Source organism: Salminus brasiliensis, chromosome 2 (assembly GCF_030463535.1).
Source record: "Salminus brasiliensis chromosome 2, fSalBra1.hap2, whole genome shotgun sequence".
Lineage (NCBI taxonomy): Eukaryota > Metazoa > Chordata > Actinopteri > Characiformes > Bryconidae > Salminus > Salminus brasiliensis.
In genome coordinates, this window is record NC_132879.1 from 3,180,402 (window position 1) to 3,204,342 (window position 23,941).

At 40.1% G+C, this 23,941-nt stretch overlaps 1 protein-coding gene across 2 annotated transcripts in view; it reads right to left on the reverse strand.

Annotated features, from left to right (window-relative positions):
* Window positions 1-11,471: 11,471 nt before the first annotated feature.
* cpm (carboxypeptidase M) overlaps window positions 11,472-23,941 on the reverse strand; it is a 64,330-nt gene continuing 51,860 nt past the window's right edge. The window contains exons 7-9 of one of the 2 annotated variants that reach the window (XM_072674125.1): window positions 23,778-23,930; window positions 17,587-17,735; window positions 11,472-14,864 (exon numbers count right to left, since the gene is read on the reverse strand). In XM_072674125.1, coding sequence (XP_072530226.1) covers window positions 14,622-14,864; window positions 17,587-17,735; window positions 23,778-23,930 — 545 coding nt within the window. In that variant the 3' untranslated portion in view covers window positions 11,472-14,621. The remainder of the gene's footprint in view (window positions 14,865-17,586; window positions 17,736-23,777; window positions 23,931-23,941) is intronic. The other variant, XM_072674126.1, reaches the window with a different exon arrangement.

Here is a 23,941-nt window from a genome sequence, read left to right on the forward strand (position 1 = left end):
GCCTTAAATGTAAATGTAAATGTAACTGTGCCACCAGCAAACACAAGGAATTGGTGGAGTTGCACCCCTTCAAACAATGAAATAAAAAAGGCGGGAAAACCAAACAAAGAAGACACCAAGATGGCGTAGCTCAGAATTAGGACAGTTAGCACTAAAACAACTGAAGCAAAACAAATAGCTCTTAAAACAAAGGAACTGAGGTTCAACACCTCACTCAATTTCTTAAATGCTGTGACCACCAGGTGTGTCTGGTTGGCACTGATTACCACTTAGGGTCTCTGGGGATTGGAGTTCTCCTGGGTAACCGTGCCTCGCTGCCATCGCCCTCTGCTGGTAGGTGGCGAAACTGACCCCTTACACCAGGAATACAAGTACTAACTCACAGGACTAACAGTTACTAAATAAAGATTGGAATTCCATAGCGTGTTACATTTTTGTAATTAAATATAACATTTTTGTAACTTGTTAAATGTATGTAATTAGAAATATTGCAGTTATATACCTTTTATACATTTGTGTAATTATCTACTGGATTTCTGTAACTCACATTACATTAGTGAATTTACATATCGGAATTCCAAACTTGATACATTAAAGAATTTACGCATAAGAATTCCATAACTTGATACATTAAAGAATTTACATATCAGAATTCCACAACCTGATACATTAAAGAATTTATGCATCAGAATTCCACAACTTTATACATTAGTGAATGTACATTTTGGAATTCCATAACTTGATACATTAAAGAATTTACATATCAGAATTCCACAACCTGATACATTAAAGAATTTATGTGTCGGAATTCCAAACTTGATACATTAAAGAATTTACGCATCAGAATTCCACAACTTTATACATTAGTGAATGTACATTTTGGAATTCCCTAACTTGATACATTAAAGAATTTACATATCAGAATTCCACAACCTGATACATTAAAGAATTTACGTATCGGAATTCCACATCTTGATACATTAAAGAATTTACATATCAGAATTCCACAACCTGATACATTAAAGAATTTATGTATCGGAATTTCACAACTTGATTCATTAAAGAATTTACATATCGGAACTTCACAACTTGATACATTAAAGAATATACATATCGGAATTCCAAACTTGATACATTTAAGAATTTACATATCGGAATTCCAAACTTGATACATTAAAGAATTTATGCATCAGAATTCCCTAACTTGATACATTAAAGAATTTACATATCAGAATTCCGCAACCTGATACATTAAAGAATTTACGTATCGGAATTCCACATCTTGATACATTAAAGAATTTACATATCGGAATTCCACATCTTGATACATTAAAGAATTTACATATCGGAATTCCAAACTTGATACATTAAAGAATTTATGCATCAGAATTCCACAACTTGATACATTAAAGAATTTACATATTGGAATTCCACAACTTTATACATTAGTGAATGTACATTTTGGAATTCCATAACTTGATACATTAAAGAATTTACATATTGGAATTCCATAACTTGATACATTAAAGATTTTACATATCAGAATTCCACAACTTGATACATTAAAAAATTTACATATCAGAATTCCACAACTTGAATGAACATGATTTTTTGCAATTGCATTTCTGTAACTTGTGTAATTTACAAATACTGCAGTTATATTCCTTGTTAAATTAGTGAATTTACATACTGGAATTTAATAACTTCTTACATGTTTGTAATTTCAGAAAGCCATCTTTTGACATTACTGTAATTACTTACCAGATTTCCACAGCTTGTTACATTTATGTAATTACACATTGCAATTATATACCTTGTAACTTGTGTAATTACATCAGAAGTCCACAACATTCCACAACATACTACATTTGTGTAGTTTTCAGGATTCCATTACTTGTTGGAATTTTAATGTGTAGTTACACAAATGTAACAACGCTGTATCTAACAGACCTCATTACCATTTTCTCAACGTCATAGCTACTCTTTATTCAGCAGTTAGTTACAGTATGATAGCACTGCACTGCCAGAAATGATCCTGTAGGTATTAGAAAAAGACAGAGGGGGGGATGTGTCATTATTAGCCATTTTTACCACAGCACTGGAGAAGTTGCCTGGCTCACACAGCTGTAAAACACAGCGGACAGCGGGGACTTTTCCACATGATTTAATGTAACTTCTGCCTCGTTTTGTCGTTGGGATGAAAACAGCTTTGGACTGCTTGCCACTGGCCAAAACAACAGCACTAAAGACTATAACTGGGTCTGTGGCAGTGAACAGGGTGTCATGCAGGCCAGGTGTTGTGTAATGTTCAGCACAGTCCACCTACACAGCACCTCCGCCAGCTGCAGCGACCTTTCCGCCTTTTGTCTTGGAGGAACCACTTTGCTTGCTATTCTTGGACACTTGGGGCTGAGGGGGAGCTGTCTTTCACAGCACCTTTCCGAGTTCCTCACTCGCCTGGACCTTACCGCATCCCTGGAGTAATCAGATTTCCTAGCACCTCATCTAGGGTGGATCTGAGGATACGCTTACACACAAAGAAAGCCCAGTGGAAAGAGGAGCAAACCAGTAACTGGAGAGTCACTGTGTTCAGTCCCAGGCCGGCAAATTGTGGGGTTGCTATGACCAGAAATATAATTATATATATATATATATATATATATATATATATATATATATATAATTTTGCATTTAATTCCTTTGTTTTTGAGGAAACTTAAATTTCATTTTCTTTTCAAATAGATTGGTCAAAGGTTCTTCAGCAAAGGCAAAGGTTCTACATAGAACATTACAGCATGGAGAACCATTTGAATGCTTAAATGTATGCAATATATCGGAATTCCACAGCTTGATACATTAAAGAATTTACATATCAGAATTCCATAACTTGATAGATTACAGAATTTACATATCGGAATTCCACAACTTGATACGTAACAGAATTTGCATATCAGAATTCCATAACTGGATAGATTACAGAATTTACATATCGGAATTCCACAACTTGATACGTAACAGAATTTGCATATCAGAATTCCATAACTTGATAGATTACAGAATTTGCATATCGGAATTCCATAACTTGATAGATTACAGAATTTATATATCGGAATTCCACAACTTGATACATTACAGAATTTACATATCGGAATTCCATAACTTGATACATTACAGAATTTACATTTTGGAATTCCATAACTTGATACATTACAGAATTTATATATCGGAATTCCATAACTTGGTAGATCACAGAATTTACATATTGGAATTCCATAACTTCATACATTAAAGAATTTATATATCGGAATTCCATAACTTGGTAGATCACAGAATTTACATATCAGAATTCCATAACTTGATACATTAAAGAATTTACATATTGGACACGTTTCCTCCAATACATGCAAAGCCAGCCACCGCCAAACCCAGCTGAGCACCCAGAGATAGCACAGCCGGTTGTGCTCTATCAGACTCTGGCTACTGATGGCAAAGCGGCATGACTCAAGTCGCAACCCCTGGGCCCTAGTCATAGAGGGTTAGACTGCTGAGCCACTCGGAGCCCCCTATTTTCAGAACTTAACCATATGGGAGTCATTTCTTCATGTTTTTAAACCCTTTACTCATATGGACGAACTGTTTTGCTGCATTAACCGGGTTTACCAGAGTCTGAGCTTCACTACAGCAGTGGAATGTATAATTATAATAGTATATTGATGGGTTTCTGAGGATGAGTTTCTGAATGTCCATTGGTCAGTTTCGCACAGACCCATAGACGGACACAAGTATCCACCAATTACAGATGAGAGGCAGATGACAGATCCACAAATCCACCAGTTCCACATGCCGAGATGCAGAGATGAGTATCCTGACCTGTCTTTATAGCCTTGTAGCCTTGTAGACTTCAGAGGTTTAAGATAATTTGAGCATTTAATAATAGTAAATGATTTTCAGTACTATACAGAACCCTTTAGAACCCTTTATGTAATTATAAAGTACATTGACTTCAAGTAAAATCATTAAACTATGGTAGAAAAACACAACTTTAACTATAAACACATATACAAAAGTATTGGGACACCCCCACATTACACCTACAGGAGCTTTTATGACCTCCCGTTCTAAACCCATAGGCATCAATATGGGGTCGGTCCCCCTTTGCTCTAACAGCTACAGCAGGTCTGGAGCTCTGCAGTTATTGAGTCAGCAGAGCCATTATCAGCCATAACATTAAAACCACCTGCCCAATATTGCTTAGGTCCCCCTTCTGCCACCAAAACAGGTCTAACTCGTTAAGTCATGGACTCCACAAGACCTCTCCACAAGATGTCTTGTGGTATCTGGACCCCTTGAGACATTAGCAGTCCTGAAAGTTTAGCATCACCGAGCCTTGGACCCTGGTTCACCAGCTGTCTGGGCAGCACTTTTGGTAGGTACTGACCACTGCATACCAGAAAAACACCCAACCAGATCCGATGCCTGATGTTCTGGAGATGTTTGGTTCTTGTCAAAGTGTCTCAGATTCTTACGCTTGTCCATTATTCCTGCTTCAACACCTCCAGCTAGAACACCTTCAAGAACTGACTGTTCGCTTGCTGAGGAATAGATCCCAGACCTTGACTGGAGCCACTGGAACCAGATCATCAGTGTTAATCACTTCACCTGTCAGTGTAATGGCTGATTGGTGTATATAAACAATGTCATGCTGGCAGTCTCATTATTTTTGCCCATTTAAAAATGACTGAGCGCGGGTAGGAGTGCCACAGCACAGCAATTTAACTTTAACACATTAAATTCAATAATTCAACTCACTGGCTAATTATCATGCCCTTGATAGTATGAGTGAGATCTATTATTGCCTGCCTGAACCACAGGGATAATCAAACTTTTAACAGGAAATGTGAGCCTCAAATTCAATTACAGGAGCTCCAGCCAAGTTGGGCTTTTGACATATTAATACTGAGGATAGGAACGAAGAAGAAATCAGCCTTATAACTCCTTATAACAACCTTATGGGCTTATTAGTGGTCATTAATTAGGTTATAAACACCATATAACTCATTTGTAAGGCACTATAACACGTAGATAATGAGATCAACAGTGACCAGCTGCTCTCCAAACAGCGACCCACGTTCCTCCATACTGTTAAAGCTCAGATGTTGCTGGTTCCTGATCTTACTGTGGGTCAGTGTCCTACCGGTCAGTTTTAGCAGAGCCTGACTACAGTTGAACCTATTAAGCCTCCATTAGCATATGAACAGAAGTGCCAATTAATGAAGTACAAATACTTAGTTACTTTACTTAAGTAGAAATGTTGGTTATCTAAACTTTACTGGAGTAATTCTTTATTTTTTTAGACTTTTTACTTCTACTTCTTACATTTTCACCCAATTATCTGAACTTTTTACTCCTTACATTTTAAAAACAGCCTCGTTCCTCCTATTTCAGTCCCGTTAGTTTTCATTCTGGCTTTAAATATAATATAAAAACCCTATACACATAAATCTCTCCATCCAGAATTTGTATAAATCTGACTGTGATTGGATGAGAAGTATAAACAGACACCATTCTGACTCCCTATTGGTTTATAAGAGATCCATCACACCTGCACACGTCCCGTCACTCTCCAGCGAGCTCACAGCAGACGTCTGTAGTCTAGTATGAAGACTGTGTCCGTGGCTCAGAGACGTCTGAGACTCAAGAGACCTGCAGTGAAACGTCCCGACTGAGCCCCACATTTACATTCCAATAAAGCTTATTGATCACACGCCTCTGAAGTTTGACTTTCTGCAGCTTTACAAAACTTCTAGACAACGACTCCTCATATTTTCCTCCATGAAGCTCATGTTGATGCTCAGTAGAGCACAGAGACGCTCCTTTAATAGAGCTGATATTACTGAAATGCTTCATTTTCAATGGGCAGATCTGCAGCTGAAACAGGAGCCTAGTGCAGCCCAAAATTTTTAACATCAACATTTTAATAGATCATTTTCAATAGATCAACCAGTACTTTTACACTTTTACTGGAGTAAAAAGCTTCAGTTGATACTTCAGCTTCTATAGAAGTCTTTTAAACCCTCGTATCTCCACTCACTTCTACCTGAGGAATAGATGTCGACCTTAGCATATGACGAGACTACACTCACAGTCTGGGCTCTGAGCAGTATTGTGGAGCTCCACCTTTTTAGCAGTGTTGATCTACATGCCTGAACATGCTTAGCTTTTACAGTAAGAGCCTTTCTGGTGTTTATAAGCGTTAATAACTTATTAATAAATGAACATTTCTGCATCTGAGATGAAGAAACGTCAAACAGGAGGAAATGAGAAGGTCACATGAAAGACTGATCCTGATCGAAGTTCAACAGCAAAAACCTTTAGTGAAATACACTATATGTCCAAATATTTGTGGACACCCCTTTCAATGAATGCATTCAGCTACTTTAAGTTACACCCATTTCTGACACAGATGTGCAAATGCACACACACAGCTTGTCTAGGCCTTGTAGAGAAGTACTGCCAATAGAATAGGACTCTCTGGAGTAGATTATGAACATTATGAACCTATTGGCATCATGCTGCTGCCTAATGCCAGGTGTGGGCTAGAGGGGTATATAAAGCCCCCCAGCATTGAGCTGTGGAGCAGTGGAAGAACTGTGTTCTCTGGAATGATGGATGGTGGTGGAGCTCCATCCAGTACTTTTGGGATGAGTTGGGGAGTTGGGGATGATGAGGTGGGATGTTGATCATCCAATATCCTGACTTCATTAACACTCTTGTCTCTGAATGCAATCAAATCCTCACAGCAATGCTCCAGCTCCAAAATCTAGTAAAAAGCCTTCTTCTCTGGACAGTAGAGACAGTTACTCCAACAACTACATCAGTACAACTCTTAACTCTTTTAAATACCTTTGCAGGTGTCCCAATACTTTTGTCCATGTAATGTATCTGCTGAACTATCTCTGACTGAAGATCTGAGCTTTAACAGCAGAGACAAATGTGGGTCACTGTTTGGTAAGCGACAGCTCATGTCTGTCCTTTATATTTGTGAAGTAACTGCTGATCAATGATTTAAGGGGTTTATGGCATAATTTATAACCATTAATAAACAAATACTAAAGCATTTATACGCTTATAAACCTTTATAAGGCTGTTATTACAGGCTGTTGGTACCCGAATGAGTATACAGTGGAATTGCAGACAGGTAAAAGCACATGTCTGTTCAGTTGTGAAGTGTGACAGAAAATATGAATTATTTATTATAGTTTTAGTACAGAGAGAAATCCTCAATTTTAATAACCCAGCCATTACGTCCAATACATCCACAAGGATGCCTTAGGGTCTATTTTCGGGCTCACTGAGGAATTCAAGATGCAAATATTTTCTTTCGTTTTCTGAAACTCTGCTTTGATATGATTCATTTGATTTATTTATTTGAAAAGTATTATGTCTATGGTTTACTTGTGATTAAAAACAGCTCTAATTAATGACAGTATCACTAGTGATGCCATGATCTGATTCAATATGTGTACATCATTTAATTAATCACTTAAAAGCCGTAATGTCCCGCCGGCAGCCGAAAGTGTTATAACATTTACATTTACGGCATTTAGCTGACGCCCTTATCCAGAGTGACTTACTAGGTTAGTCGTATTACAGAGGAGGGCCAATGTAGTGTTTGGAGTCTTGCCCAAGGACTCTTATTGGTGTAGCGCAGCATAGCCACCCAGACTGGGAATCGAACCCTGGTCTCCCACATGGTGTAATAGCTCAGTGGTGTTATCTGTTGCACCACCCCAACGCCACACCAACCATAAAAAACTTCTGTTACCAGAGAAGAGCCTCTCCTGTTAGTACAGAAGTCCTTGTAGTTACTGAGTAATATGCCTTATACTCCAAAAATGAAAGTGCTACATAAGGTTATTTGATTGATGCCATAGAAGAACCACTTTTGAAAAATTTATATGAACACTATATGAACGCCTGAATATATCAATACTATATTAATGCTTGAATATATGAACACTATATTAATGACTGAATATATGAACACTATATTAATGCTTGAATATATGAACGCCTGAATTTATAAGCACTATATGAACACCTGAATAAATCAATACTATATAAACACCTGAATCTGAGCAATATGTGAGCACCTGAATATATGAACAATATATGAACACCTGAATATATCAATACTATATGAACACCTGAATTTATGAGCAATATATAAACGCCTGAATATATGAACACTATATTAATGCTTGAATATATGAACGCCCGAATTTATAAGCACTATATGAACACCTGAATAAATCAATACTATATAAACACCTGAATCTATGAGCAATATGTGAGCACCTGAATATATGAACAATATATGAACACCTGGATAAATGAGCAATATATGAACGCCTGAATATATCAATACTATATGAACACCTGAATTTATGAGCAATATATAAACGCCTGAATATATGAACACTATATTAATGCTTGAATATATGAACGCCCGAATTTATAAGCACTATATGAACGCCTGAATAAATCAATACTATATAAACACCTGAATCTATGAGCAATATGTGAGCACCTGAATATATGAACAATATATGAACACCTGGATAAATGAGCAATATATGAACGCCTGAATATATCAATACTATATGAACACCTGAATTTATGAGCAATATATAAACGCCTGAATATATGAACACTATATTAATGCTTGAATATATGAACACTATATTAATACTTGAATATATGACCACTATATTAATGCTTGAATATATGAACGCCTGAATATATGAACACTATATTAATGCTTGAATATATGAACACTATATTAATACTTGAATATATGACCACTATATTAATGCTTGAATACATGAACGCCTGAATATATGAACACTATATTAATGCTTGAATTTATGAACACTATATTAATGCTTGAATATATGAACGCCTGAATATATGAACACTATATTAATACTTGAATATATGACCACTATATTAATGCTTGAATATATGAACACCTGAATATATGAACACTATATTAATGCTTGAATATATGAACACTATATTAATGCTTGAATATATGAACACTATATTAATGCTTGAATATATGAACGCCTGAATATATGAACATTATATGAACGCCTGAATATATGAACACTATATGAACACCTGAATATATCAATACTATATGAACACCTGAATTTATGAGCAATATGTGAACACTTGGATAAATGAGCAATATATGAACGCCTGAATATATCAATACTATATGAACACCTGAATATATGAACACTATATTAATGCTTGAATATATGAACACTATATTAATGCTTGAATATATCAATACTATATGAACACCTGAATATATGAACACTATATGAACGCCTGAATTTATGAGCAATATATGAACACCTGAATGTATGAACATTATATGAACGCCTGAATATATGAACACTATATTAATGCTTGAATATATGAACGTCTGAATTTATGAACACTATATTAATGCTTGAATATATGAACACTATATTAATGCTTGAATATATGAACACCTGAATATATGAACACTATATGAACGCCTGAATATATGAACACTATATTAATGCTTGAATATATGAACGCCTGAATTTATAAACACTATATGAACGCCTGAATTTATGAATACTATATGAACACCTGAATTTATGAGCAATATATGAACGCCTGAATATATGAACACTATATTAATGCTTGAATATATGAACACTATATTAATGCTTGAATATATGAACGCCTGAATTTATGAACACTATATTAATGCTTGAATATATGAACGCCTGAATTTATGAACACTATATGAACGCCTGAATTTATGAACACTATATGAACGCCTGAATTTATGAACGCTATATGAACACCTGATTATATGAATACCTGAATATATGAACGCTATATGAACACCTGAATATATGAATACCTGAATATATGAACGCTATATGAACACCTGAATATATGAGCAATATATGAACGCCTGAATTTATGAACACTACATTGACGCCTGAATAAATGAGCAATATATGAACACCTGAATATATGAGCACTATATGAACACCTGGATATATGAACACTATATGAACACCTGGATAAATGAACAATATATGAATGCCTGAATATATATGTTATAAGTAAATAAACTGGAATTAAGCCCCACCAGTTTAGACAGAAGTCCCTGTAGTTACTGAGTAATAGGCCTTACACTCCTAAAATGAAGGTGCTACAAAAGGTAATTTGAGCAATGCCATAGAAGAACCACTTTTTGTGAGAAGTGACAATTTTTTGGGGTCTTTAAAGGTTCTTCACACTCACATGACATGATTTCTTCAATGGCATCACTTAAAGAACCGTTATTAGCCCCTTTATTTTTAAGAGTTTCAGTCTGAAGTCCAAGCTGAAGTCCAACGATTCCAGCTTACGAGAAGTATAAAAGAAGAGATGCTGGAGGATTTCCCACTAAAAGGAGTTACAATCCAATTTCTAATCAGGCAAAGTCCAAATTAAGTGGTGGCAGTCCTAAGGGCACGTCTGGATTACACACTGTGGGAAATGTTCATTTCATTAAATTCCTAATTAGGTACGTACAGTATGATGTATACATGGGACATATGGGATGCATGAAGGCATCATTTATAATGTATAGGCTTGTAGAAGTACTGTACAGTATGGTAGGATGATAGATTGCACAGATATGGATGGTAGCTTGTTTTACTTACAGTGTAATTTCTATACGCTGCACTTTTATACCTTCGTAAAGTACAGTGTTGATTCCGGCCTAGGCTGATCTTACACCAATTAGGTAGGAACCGACATGCAAGGGATAGGGCCACAAGTTGGTCTACTACGCCATCTAGTGCTGATCAAACTCACCAACACATGCACAAACATTATGTTGGTGCCCCTCCTGCCGCCAATACAGCTCTGACCTGTGGAGGCGCGGACTCCACAAGACCTCAGAAGCTGGTATCTGAGGTATCTGGCACCAAGACTAACGTTAGCAGCAGTTCCTTTAAGTCCTGTAAGTTATGAAGGCATCAATGAGCCATGACTCAGGTTCTCTCTCCTTGAGCTGAGCACTTTTGCTAGCTACAAACCACTGCATACTGGGAACACCCCATGAGGCCTGATGTTCTGGAGATGTTCTGACCCAGTCATCGTCTAGAACCTCACAGTTTTTTCCTGCTTGAACACCTGCATCACCTTCAAGAACTGACTGGAACCAGATCATCAGTGTTATGGGCAGTGCTGGCAGTGGTTTTAATGTTTTGGCCCAAACAGATGTATGTGTTGAAGGTGTTTGTAGAATACCCTGATTAATCTAAACCACCCAGAAGCTCATCAGGAGTTGTGATCGGTCGGGATGCTCACAGCACCCAGTAAACACTCAGCAGTTTTGCTGGAGGAAGGTAGCAGACAGCTGGGAATATTTGGGAACATGTTTATTGAAGGCACTGCTAGTCACTGTAGCGATGCGAGGTTGCTGAAGATGAGGTAGATGATCCTCTTAGGTGACTCTGATTTTTGGCCACAGAGTGTTCTTGAAGTTCTTGAAGTGACTGTCCTAAAAGTGGACACTGCCGTCCCCAAACTATTGCTTTAGAAAACACCTTTTCACAACTTTTCTAAACAGTACGGCTGATTTCTTTAACACATGATACAAAATACTGGTCATTTTTTGCCTTTATGAAAAAAATAAAACACAAAATAAATTGAAACAGAACAAAGTAGACAGTGTGTTGTTATATCCTGCACCTACAGAACTGTTCAAAAGTTCAGAATCAGTGTTTTTAAAAATACGTATACATAATATATATATATATATATATATATATATATATATATATATATATATATATATATATTATAACATTAAATTGACTATATTGTTGACATCATGCAAAGAACTCTGGGACCAATAGAAATGCTCCAAAATGACTTATTTTAAATATATATAATAATCTATATAATCTTTATAATTAAATCTTTTAAGATGGTATTTTCCTTCTCCTGTAAAGTTGCTGTTTTAAAGATACTTTTTTCTTTATTTTATTGCATAACAGTGATGATATGTTGTTGTTTTTTTGTTGTTTTTTTTTTATTTTTATCCAATCTTTAACCCATTTTCTATCCAATTTGGATGGCCAATTTCCCAAACCGTGCTTCCCCCCCACCCCCCAATCGCTCACGATGCCCCCGACACCACTGAGGGCAAACCAACACGCAGTCAAGCCTCTCATTTTCTGAACTGTCGTCGATGGAACATTACCAGGCAACCAACGAAGCGATGTGGGGTAAGAGCGCCATGAGGACCTACCCGATCTGGAGAGAGCAAGGCCAATTGTGCTCTCTCTGGGCCTCGGCTGCCGATGGCAAGCAGGATGACCGGGACTCGAACCAGCGATCCTCTGATCATAGTGACAGGGCCTTGATCACCCCCCCATGATCACCCCCCCCATGATAAATTTTTATTCATCAATTGTTATTCAGAAGTTTCTTGTTGTCGTTGAGTCACTGAAGCAATGAGTAACATGTGTAAAGGTTCCTTTTGGTGATTTCTTTATAATATTTAGAAATTTGTTATATATATTTATAATTTATTATACATATATATTAGTTATAGTCAAAATTATATTTAAAATTATAGTTAAGAGTCTTGTATACAGCACAATTCTGGGCACCCCCGGTCAAACGGTTACAAATTGTGTCGATTTTTTTAAGTGTAAATAAGTGATAATTTATTTCTATTTATTTACTAAAATATAAATATTAGAAAACAAAGTAAATAAAATAAAAAGCAACACATTTATTGTGATATTAATGGTGCACTTTTTTAATGCAATCTATTAAGTTATATAAGCTATATCTGTAGAGACTTATTATAATACTTATATTCTTACACAATACACATAATTTGATTGGGGTGCCCAAACATCTTATTCATAATTGGTAGAAATAATAAATAAATGTTTTCAAACTTTTGAACAGTTGTCTGGAAGCCAAGTCTCGTCTCTGCAGTCAGAGCCGAGACAAGATCTGCCTCAGGAGAGGATAAAACTCACACTGCCTTCAAGCCTTCAAGTCTTCATTGGTCTGTTCGTCTTCGAGGATATGCTGCTGTCTTTCCGTTATCGCTGCTTTAGAGCTTCAGAGCTTTAAAGGTTTGGTACAGTCGGCCGATGACATCGAGAAACAGCAGACAAATTCCATACAGGTCCGTAGTCAGCTCCCAAAGCACGGTACTCCAAGACAAGATGATGATTACACACTCAGTCCGGGTTGTTGTTCTACCTGCAATGTGCAAGATGTGCACTACATGTCCAAAAGTATCCAGACACCCCTTCTAGGAACTTACTTTAGATACAATACAGCCAGGTGCACTGATTGCATATTTAATCTCCATACTTTTTAGAGATGTCCTACAAGGGTTCTTTAAGAGTTCTTTAGTGATTATATACAGAAGGTGAGAAGTTTGAAAGCTTGGTTCTTTGCCTCTTATTTATGGTGCTAAAATACCTTTTAAAAAGAGTCCCATATAGTACTGAAGAGTTTTACTAGACAGTCTTATATAGAGAGAGTGTGGGGTTCTTTATTTTAGGTCATTGCTACATTTTTAATAGTGTAAACCTACAGCCTATCTATCATTTTATTTAGCTGTTTTGATAATAAAAAACAGCTGCACTGTAAACAAGGTTCAGCCTCAATGTGCTTCAAATAACGGTTAAATTGAAATATTTGTTTTGTTTGTTTTTTTAAAATATGAAATAAAATAAAATATATATAAAAAAGTGTGAAAAGAACTGAAGTGTTTGTAAATGGGCTAAAATGGCCTGTCACAATCGTCCGGCTGGTGTTTACAAATGCATATTTCATATCTAAAGTCCTGTCAACACGTATCCAGAAAGTTAAAAAAAATTGCAAATGGCCTACCATCCTCAATAACACTGTGTCATATAAGGGGAAAAAAACTCTCCAGGGTGGGGATTTTTAAGAACTCAGCTTGTCGTTGCATTTAGGTCTGTTTTGGCCGTTATGCTGCTTCTTGAGGAATGTTCCCATTCTTGTATAGATGGAGAGATTTTCAGAAAGCCACTGGGACCTGAGTGAAAAACCTATGCTTTCAGAAATATCTGGATACAAGAGGACAAGGCCTAAGCGAAAATGGCACTAAAACACTAAACATAATTACACTAAAAAGTCTATTTTTCTTACCTGATCAATCACTAGCAACTCTAAAAGAACACCAGAATGGAATTTAGTAAAGAAGTCTCTACTGTAAAGCCTTCCCAGAAGAGTACAAACACCCTGTTGATCAGAAGATCAGGTGTCTGGATACTTTTGGACATGCTGGGTCAATTCCCCAGAGCCAGATATAAGCCTAAAAAAGGGGCATCACCTTGCTGTTTACTCCAAAATCATGTCCAGGAAACTGGCCCAAACTGTCTCTGTAGCTGTTGGACATTTTTTGTGGCACTGTAATTCTCTCTGTGGCGAACAAACCTGGCTCGAGGGATTGTGCAAGGCGAGCAAAAAAGTGTGCATTTTTAATTCTAATAAGCTCTAAAACACAGCCATCCTCAGGACAGCAGCAGTCTGTGGAGTAGAAGGGCAGTAAGTGCAGTGAACGCACTGGGCAGCAGGGTGGCACCGTGGTTGTACTGCAGCCCGGAGGAGACACAGGTGGGCTGGACTGTCGTCCTCAGGGTGGAATGGCTGGAGAGCTTCTGAAGCTGGAAGTTGTGCGATAAAGCGCTGAATCTGTCTGGGCCGTACGGCACCGAGACGGTCTCGGTGAGCGGCTCGTGTCCCGGGTGGGTCACCTGCAAAAACAGAGGTGTTTGGGATGTAAAGGCAGACACACACTTTGTGATTTTTCAGTGTGAAATTAGTGCTGTTATGATGCTTATGATAATTTGGTGCTTGGTGTACGATACCACTGACCGATAAGCAACCTACAGTCCAACTGTAAGGTCCAAGGGGCGGGGCAACAGGCAGATAATCAAACTCAGCGGCAGAACCAATGAAAATCTACTGTTCATCTGTGGAGGCGGGGCAACAGGCAGAGCATCAAACTCAGCAGCAGAACCAATGAAAATCTACTGTTCATCTGTGGGGGCGGTGCAACAGGCAGATGATCAAACTCAGCAGCAGAACCAATGAAAATCTACTGTTCATTTGTGGGGGCGGGGCAACAGGCAGATAATCAAACTCAGCGGCAGAACCAATGAAAATCTACTGTTCATCTGTGGAGGCGGGGCAACAGGCAGATAATCAAACTCAGTGCCTGAACCAATGAAAATCTTCTGTTCATCTGTGGAGGCGGGGCAACAGGCAGATAATCAAACTCAGCAGCAGAACCAATGAAAATCTTCTGTTCATCTGTGGGGGCGGGGCAACAGGCAGATAATCAAACTCAGCAGAAGAACCAATGAAAATCTTCTGTTCATCTGTGGGGGCGGGGCAACAGGCAGATAATCAAACTCAGCAGCAGAACCAATGAAAATCTTCTGTTCATCTGTGGAGGCGGGGCAACAGGCAGATAATCAAACTCAGTGGCTGAACCAATGAAAATCTACTGTTCATCTGTGGGGGCGGGGCAACAGGCAGATAATCAAACTCAGCAGCAGAACCAATGAAAATCTTCTGTTCATCTGTGGGGGCGGGGCAACAGGCAGATAATCAAACTCAGCAGAAGAACCAATGAAAATCTACTGTTCATCTGTGGAGGCGGGGCAACAGCTCAATGCTGGGGGGCCTTATACCCCTCTAGCCCACGCCTGGCATTAGGCAGCATGGTGCTAATAGATTCATCTAGCTTTATCTGCTCCAGAGAGTCCTAATCTAATGGCAGTACTTCTCTACAGGGACTGGACAAGCTGTGAGTGTGTGTGTGTGTGTGTGTGTGTGTGCATTTGCACATCTGTGTCAGCAATGGGTGCAACTTAAAGTAGATGAACGCATTCATTAGAAGGGGTGTCCACAAACATTTGGACATATCATGTATACCACTATATACTATAACAGCTGGACCAGTCAGTGTATGCGTGTCTGGGTGGGGTGTAGGGGGGCTCTTATTAAGAGAACGTTGATGTTGGCTGGTGGTCTTTTCCAGACGCAAACAGGGAGGTAATGTCCTGATTCTGGTCCCATTCATTCCTCTGTGGCTTAAAGCTGCTATTTCAGTTTTAGCCCCCTGCAGCCGCGCTCACTTAAACAGCCCATAATTCACCCATGACCCCTTTCTGCAGTCTGTCTGGGTGGCTTTAGCTCAGGGCAAACATCTGCCAGAGAGCAAACTGAAAAGAGGAAAGATGGCCTGTGTTGTTCCCTGTACTTTCACTCACTGGCCACTTTATTAGAAACACCTACAGTGTACTTTCACTCACTGGCCACTTTATTAGAAACACCTACAGTGTACTTTCACTCACTGGCCACTTTATTAGAAACACCTACAGTGTGCTTTCACTCACTGGCCACTTTATTAGAAACACCTACAGTGTACTTTCACTCACTGGCCACTTTATTAGAAACACCTACAGTATGCTTTCACTCACTGGCCACTTTATTAGAAACACCTACAGTGTACTTTCACTCACTGGCCACTTTATTAGAAACACCTACAGTGTGCTTTCACTCACTGGCCACTTTATTAGAAACACCTACAGTGTACTTTCACTCACTGGCCACTTTACTGGAAACACCTACCTTGTACTTCCACTCTTGGTCACTTTATCAGAAACACCAACCTATTCACTGGCCACTTTATAAGAAACATCTGTTTTGTACCTCCACTCCTGGACACTTTATTAGAAATACCTAACCAGTCCAATCACTCACTGGCCACTTTATTAGAAACAGCTACAGTGTACGTTCACTCACTGGCCACTTTATTAGAAACACCTACACAGTGCTCTCACTTAATGGCCACTTTATAAGAAACACCTACCTATTCGCTGGCCACTTTATTAGAAACATCTGTTTTGTACCTCCACTCCTGGACACTTTATTAGAAACACCTACCCAGTGCTCTTACTTACTGGCCACTTTATTGGAAACACCTACCGTGTACATTTACTCACTGGCCACTTCATAAGAAACACCTACCATGTACATTCACTCACTGGCCACTTTATTAGAAACATCTGTTTTGTACCTCCACTCCTGGACACTTTATTAGAAACACCTAACCAGTCCAATCACTCACTGGACACTTTATTAGAAACACCTAACCAGTCCAATCACTCACTGGCCACTTTATTAGAAACACCTACCTTGTGCTTCCACTCTTGGCCACTTTATTGGAAACACCCACAGTGTACTTCCACTCACTGGCCACTTTATTAGAAACACCTACCTTGTGCTTCCACTCACTGGCCACTTTATTAGAAACACCTACCTTGTGCTTCCACTCTCTGACCACTTTATTAAAACCACCAATCCATTAACAGGCCAGTTTATTGGAAACACCTACACTGTATTTTCAGTTTCTGAAAAAACTCGCCAGTGAAATTCAATTTTCCCCAGCAGGGGGCGCCCTCTCACCGTGATGGTGTAGTTCCCAGGCAGCAGCAGTCTGAAGTACTCCCCGTTACGGTCCGTCATGAATGGACAAAGGTTTCTCCTCCCCTGTACCTCCACTGAGGCGTTCTGCACGGGACTCCCATTCGAGTCCAGCACTTGACCTTTCAAACCTGTGGGAAATCAGACAGAGACGCTCAGGTTTCCTCTCCAGCACTGCAGGTGTCCCCGCTGAAGGACAAGCGGACACGCAGGAGGAAGGTGGGGGGCTCTAACCTGCAGAAATTACCCCCCTGACGTCATCCCCTAATTTGCATAATTGTCCATTTGCTTGTATTTGATAAATATGTTAGAACTACAAATGAACTCTCAATACATTTTGGCCTTTATAATAGGCCGTCACTGACCACTTTATTAGAAACCACAACCTCGTGCTTCCACTCACTGGCCACTTTATTAGAAACCACAACCTCGTGCTTCCACTCACTGGCCACTTTATTAGAAACCCCTACCTTGTGCTTCCCCTCACTGGCCACTTTATTAGAAACCCCGACCTCGTGCTTCCACTCACTGGCCACTTTATTAGAAACACCTACCTTGTGCTTCCCTTCACTGGCCACTTTATTAGAAACCCCTACCTTGTGCTTCCACTCACTGGCCACTTTATTAGAAACCCCTACCTTGTGCTTCCACTCACTGGCCACTTTATTAGAAACCCTTACCTTGTGCTTCCACTCACTGGCCACTTTTTTAGAAACCCCTACTTTGTGCTTCCCCTCACTGGCCACTTTATTAGAAACCACAACCTCGTGCTTCCCCTCACTGGCCACTTTATTAGAAACCCCGACCTCGTGCTTCCACTCACTGGCCACTTTATTAGAAACACCTACCTTGTGCTTCCACTCACTGGCCACTTTATTAGAAACCCCGACCTCGTGCTTCCACTCACTGGCCACTTTATTAGAAACACCTACCTTGTGCTTCCCTTCACTGGCCACTTTATTAGAAACCCCTACCTTGTGCTTCCACTCACTGGCCACTTTATTAGAAACCCCTACCTTGTGCTTCCACTCACTGGCCACTTTATTAGAAACACCTACCTTGTGCTTCCCTTCACTGGCCACTTTATTAGAAACCCCTACCTTGTGCTTCCACTCACTGGCCACTTTATTAGAAACACCTACCTTGTGCTTCCACTCACTGGCCACTTTATTAGAAACCCTTACCTTGTGCTTCCACTCACTGGCCACTTTTTTAGAAACCCCTACTTTGTGCTTCCCCTCACTGGCCACTTTATTAGAAACCACAACCTCGTGCTTTCCCTCACTGGCCACTTTATTAGAAACCACAACCTCGTGCTTCCCCTCACTGGCCACTTTATTAGAAACCCCGACCTCGTGCTTCCACTCACTGGCCACTTTATTAGAAACACCTACCTTGTGCTTCCCCTCACTGGCCACTTTATTAGAAACCCCTACCTTGTGCTTTTACTTAATGGCCACTTTATTAGAAACCCCTACCTTGTGCTTTTACTTACTGGCCACTTTATTAGAAACCCCTACCTTGTGCTTTCAATCACTGGCCACTTTATTAGAAATCCCTACCTTCACCTTCCACTCACTGGCCACTTTATTAGAAACCCCTAACTTGTGCTTCCACTCACTGACCACTTTATTAGAAACCCCTACCTTGTGCTTTTACTTACTGGCCACTTTATTAGAAACCTTGTACTGCCATTCATTGGCCACTTTATTAGAAACATCTACCTTGTGCTTCCACTAACTGGCCACTTTATTAGAAACCCCTACCTTGTGCTTCCACTCCTGTGCCAGCCAACATGGCTCAAGAGCAGCATATACCTGCCCAAAGAGAGCATAGCCAATTGTGCTCTCTTTCGGACTCTTTGGTCACTGATGGCAAAGCAGCATGCCTCTGGATTTGAACTCACGACTCCCGGGCCACAGTGGCAGCACATTAGACTACTGAGCCCAGAGTCCTCATTTTTAAAGTCAATCTGACAAGCAAATGTCTTCGGATATTTGATTAGATCACCATGTGTGACTCTTTGTATGATACCGTAGTAGCACTGCTTTTGGTTCCCTGAGGAAATAGTAAGGATGTCCTGATCTGATCCAGTGGCTGGAGATCAGGTCCGATTCAGGCATACTGTAATGGATCGGGTACTGGCTATTTTAATCCTAATCCAGTTTTAAGTCTTTGTTTTAACCACAGTGTTCAGAGCGCCATCTGCTGTCCTCAAGGCGCCATTAATAGACATTATCCCCAGCCGGCTGCAGCAGCAGCAGCAGTGCGGACGTTCTCAGAAGGTAAATAAAGGAGTTGAGGTTCTGCAGTGTGGAGCTATTTTACAGTGGAACCTACACTGAAAAACAGACCATAATATCCAACCCTTTATATTATAAATCTCTCACTGAAACGCTCTGTTTTACCAGCGGGAGAACCGCTCTGTTTTTAAACCAGCACTGAAGAACCCATTCAGAACCGAGTGGAGGCTAATGCTAATGCTAACCCCCACATATATACGCTCATATATAACCTCAACCACACACAGCACTTTCACCCACTATAAACCAGCTATTACACACCAACAGACCAATAGACAACTACAGATATCACACACTCATACACACAGGAAGTGATTAGACTGCAGTGTTGTGAAGGAGCTGGGGGCTGATTGGTCAGGGAGGAGAGTCAGACTGGATTATGAGATATTAAACACTCTAAAACAGTGATCTCGACTAAACGTCCCTAGAATGAAGAGCCCTTTAACACTGTTCTAGAGCCTCTATGTAAGGTTCTTTGAACCAGTGGTCTCCAACCCTGGTCCTGGAGGAGTTGGGAGGGTGTGTCAAAGCAGGGGATACACAAAAATGTGCAGAGCAGTGGGCCTCCAAGACCAGGGATGATGGAAGCCACTGCTGGAAACCTAAGAGGGCTCTTTAGTCCCCCTCAAATAACCCTCTACAGCACCTTCTTTAAGAGTGTAGACCGCCCCTGGTACAATGAGTTGTGGAGGGTAAATGATTATGTCATGGCGTTGTGTTGGGCTGAACAGGACTTTGGGCTTTCAGACTAGTTCCACTCAGCCTGAATCAGTGACCATGTTACTGAACTTTCTGAACCTTTAACAGGAAGAAAACTTTCTTAAGCCTCATTTAGGATAGGATATGTGGGGCCTACGTGGCGTCTACGGCGTCTAGACCCTCCGTCTGAACACTGCAGGAGTGTAACGCAGGAGAGTTCAGCATTCTTTCGTTTAGAGCTTTCAGACTATAAAAATAACCATCCGGTTTTTCACACCAGTCCACTTCAGTCCTAGAGAAAGAACATTTTAAGCTCTGGTGGTCCACGTCAAAGGGTTCTTTGAGCAATGCCATGGAACAGAGGTCTTCAAACCTGGACCTTGAATCCAGTTTCCAGGCCTGGATTTGGTAGGTGTGACACTTAAATCCAGTCCAAGAAATGACGTCCAGGGCCATAGAACCAGAGCCATGACGAACCAGATACAAGGTGTAAAGAACCTTCGCTTGATGTAGGTTAAATGTTCCTCATAATTTAAAGGTTCTTCACACTCATGCATCTTTATTACAAAGATTGTTCTTTGGTTCTTTATGGAACTGATTTTCAGTACTAATAGCGCCCCCTGGTGAATCATCATTAGCCTACTAAATGTGAGTGAATGTCACACTGGAAAATATTGGCTTGAAAATATCGTCTTAATATATATACATATATATTAGAGTTAGCCGCTGGTTCGAATCCTGCTCATGCTGCTAGCCATCGGCAGCCAAGGCCTGAGAGAGCACAATTGGCCTTGCTTTTTCCAGGGTGGGTAGATGGCACTTTTTCCACAGTGTGGTGCTCAGTGCGGTACTGGCCACCACTGGCCACCTCTGACATCTGGTACATGGCACTTTCCTCCAGGCGTGTTGGTTGTCCGGTTGTCCAGTTTTAAAAAGAGCTGGCTGCACACGTGTTGAAGGGGCGTCTGTTGATCTTTACCCTGACTAGTGTTGTGAGCATTGCATGCGATAGTGGGAGAATATGCACAGGCTGGGTAATTGACGATCCAAATTGGGGAGAAAAAGGGTAAAAATTATGTATATATATATTTATTTATTTATTTTTTATATATAAATAGCCCTACACAGGTTCACTCATCAGACCTACACACAGGTGGAGAGTTTGTCCAGGAGGAAAGTAATCCGAGAAAGAAACATCATGCTCTTTTCTTTTTTGCTCCAGATATTGAGCTGTGAGCTTGGAGACTGTGCTGGGGTCAGCTTTCAGGGTTGGTGTGTTCGTTTTAGGTGTGGACTGAGGTGTCATGTTGACAGTCAGGCTTTGTCTGGATGACTATCACCTCGCAGCTGGTCACAGATATGCTCATTAATTGTCGATGATATGGGGCTGGCTTTGCAGCAGTGTATTAATGCTACAGTAATGATACAACAGGTTGGACGGACTCTGACTAACCAGTTAATACTGAGCTGTAATTATATATATATAAGTATATATAACTCCTTTGGGGCTCGTACAGATACGGTTCAGAGGGAGTTACTGAAAAATAATAGTCTGAAGTCTGAACCCAGGTTGATGCTTTTGTCCAGTCATCATCACCCATGTGGGCTGGGTCTCCCGATAACTGACATATGGTTTGTAGAGGGATGTTAGGGCTGGCCCAAAGAAGACCACAACATATAAAAGGGAAAATCACACATTAATAAATATAGATACATATGGATGCATGTTTTTAAGGCTATCAAAAGTTAGATGTCTAGGGCGAATAAGGACCACCACTCCTGATCTGAGGACATCTAGGGTCTTCAGGTTCTGCAGCAGAGACCATAGAGAAAGAAAACACAGCCTCTTCAACAGAGATTAAAATTAAGGTGGTCAGATGGTCAATATTTCAACGATCCAAGCTATACCCTGAGAGCCGAGATCGACATCTCTCCTGGGAGTCTACTCTGGATCTCATCAAGCATAGCACTACTTGTCCCTGCTAGCCACACCTATTCCACTAGCAGCCAAGAGAGGACACACACATGGTCTTAGCCTGATGTTGCCTTTCGCAGACAAAATGAATGAACAGATACAACTGGTTCCACTCAATGACTGTAGAGAACCCGAAATCTGTGGTTCCATCAATGTCCGTTCTGCAGAAATAAAGCCAAAACTGTCCACCATGTTGTCAAATTTGCAGCCAGAATCTGCGCAGTAAAAAACAGGTGGTGCCAGACTCGCCTACTTATTTGGTAGGCCCCCTGCCCCCTGCCCCCTTCTTCCAGATCAAGCCTCCGTGTCTCAGACCGCCTTCACTGAGCTTTCAGTGCAGAAGCAAAGCGGATTTCCCCATGGATTCCCAGTTTGTCCGATAAGTGGACGCTTCAACAGTAAATGTAATGAGCAGAAAGGACACCATGCAGGTCCTGCTGACGAATGGTCTCTTCCAGCCAAGGCCTTCTTACGATATGCCAATACCACAGTAATTGATAAAAGAGAGATAGAGGTTGGCCAGAACAAGCACCTGGAGATGGAAAGACAGTTTAGAGGAGAAAAAGTTGGTGGATAATGGGGATGGGTGGAGCTACACATGATACTACAACCAATACCTTTGGTTGCTACAGTTTTAAGAGATGTTTCCAATAAACTGCCAACATTACAGCACCTCCCTCTGGTAAAACAGAGCGTTTCTGCGATAGCTTAATTTAGTTTCAAATATTATGGTCTGTTTTCATGTTCCACTGTAAAATAGCTCCACACTGCAGACTCTAAACTCTTTCATTTACCTTCTGAGAACATCCACACTGCTGCCAGCTGTGATATCCGTTAATGGTACCTTGAGGACACCAGATGGCGCTCTGAACACTGTGGTTAGAACAAAAACTTGGAACTGGATTAAATAAACTGATATCCTTTTTTGATGTTTATTTGACATATTTACTTTCATCTATATCTTTAATTTATGCGTATTATGTTATTGTATTGTGTCATGTGAGCAGGCGTGTATCAGAGCATGTAGTTGTACTGTGTATGTATGTGTATGTACGTGGCGAATAACCTTGATCAAGCAAGTGTGCATGGATGAAAATGTCCCAAACAACCCATTCCTTCCTCATGTTGAAGTAAAAGGAAATGTCCTTGTAGTTAGTTAATGTAGTTAGAATATGTGTGTGTTTGTGTGTGTGTACCTAGATGAACTTGCTGCATGTAGGCCAGCAGTGCAGGCCGGTTGGCCTCCCACAGGCCCGGCAGTTCACTTTCCGGAGGGAACTTACAGCAGGACAGTTCCAGCGTGATCTCCAAGCACTGACCCCACACATAATTATAGTCCTGCATCCCCCCTGAGAGAGAA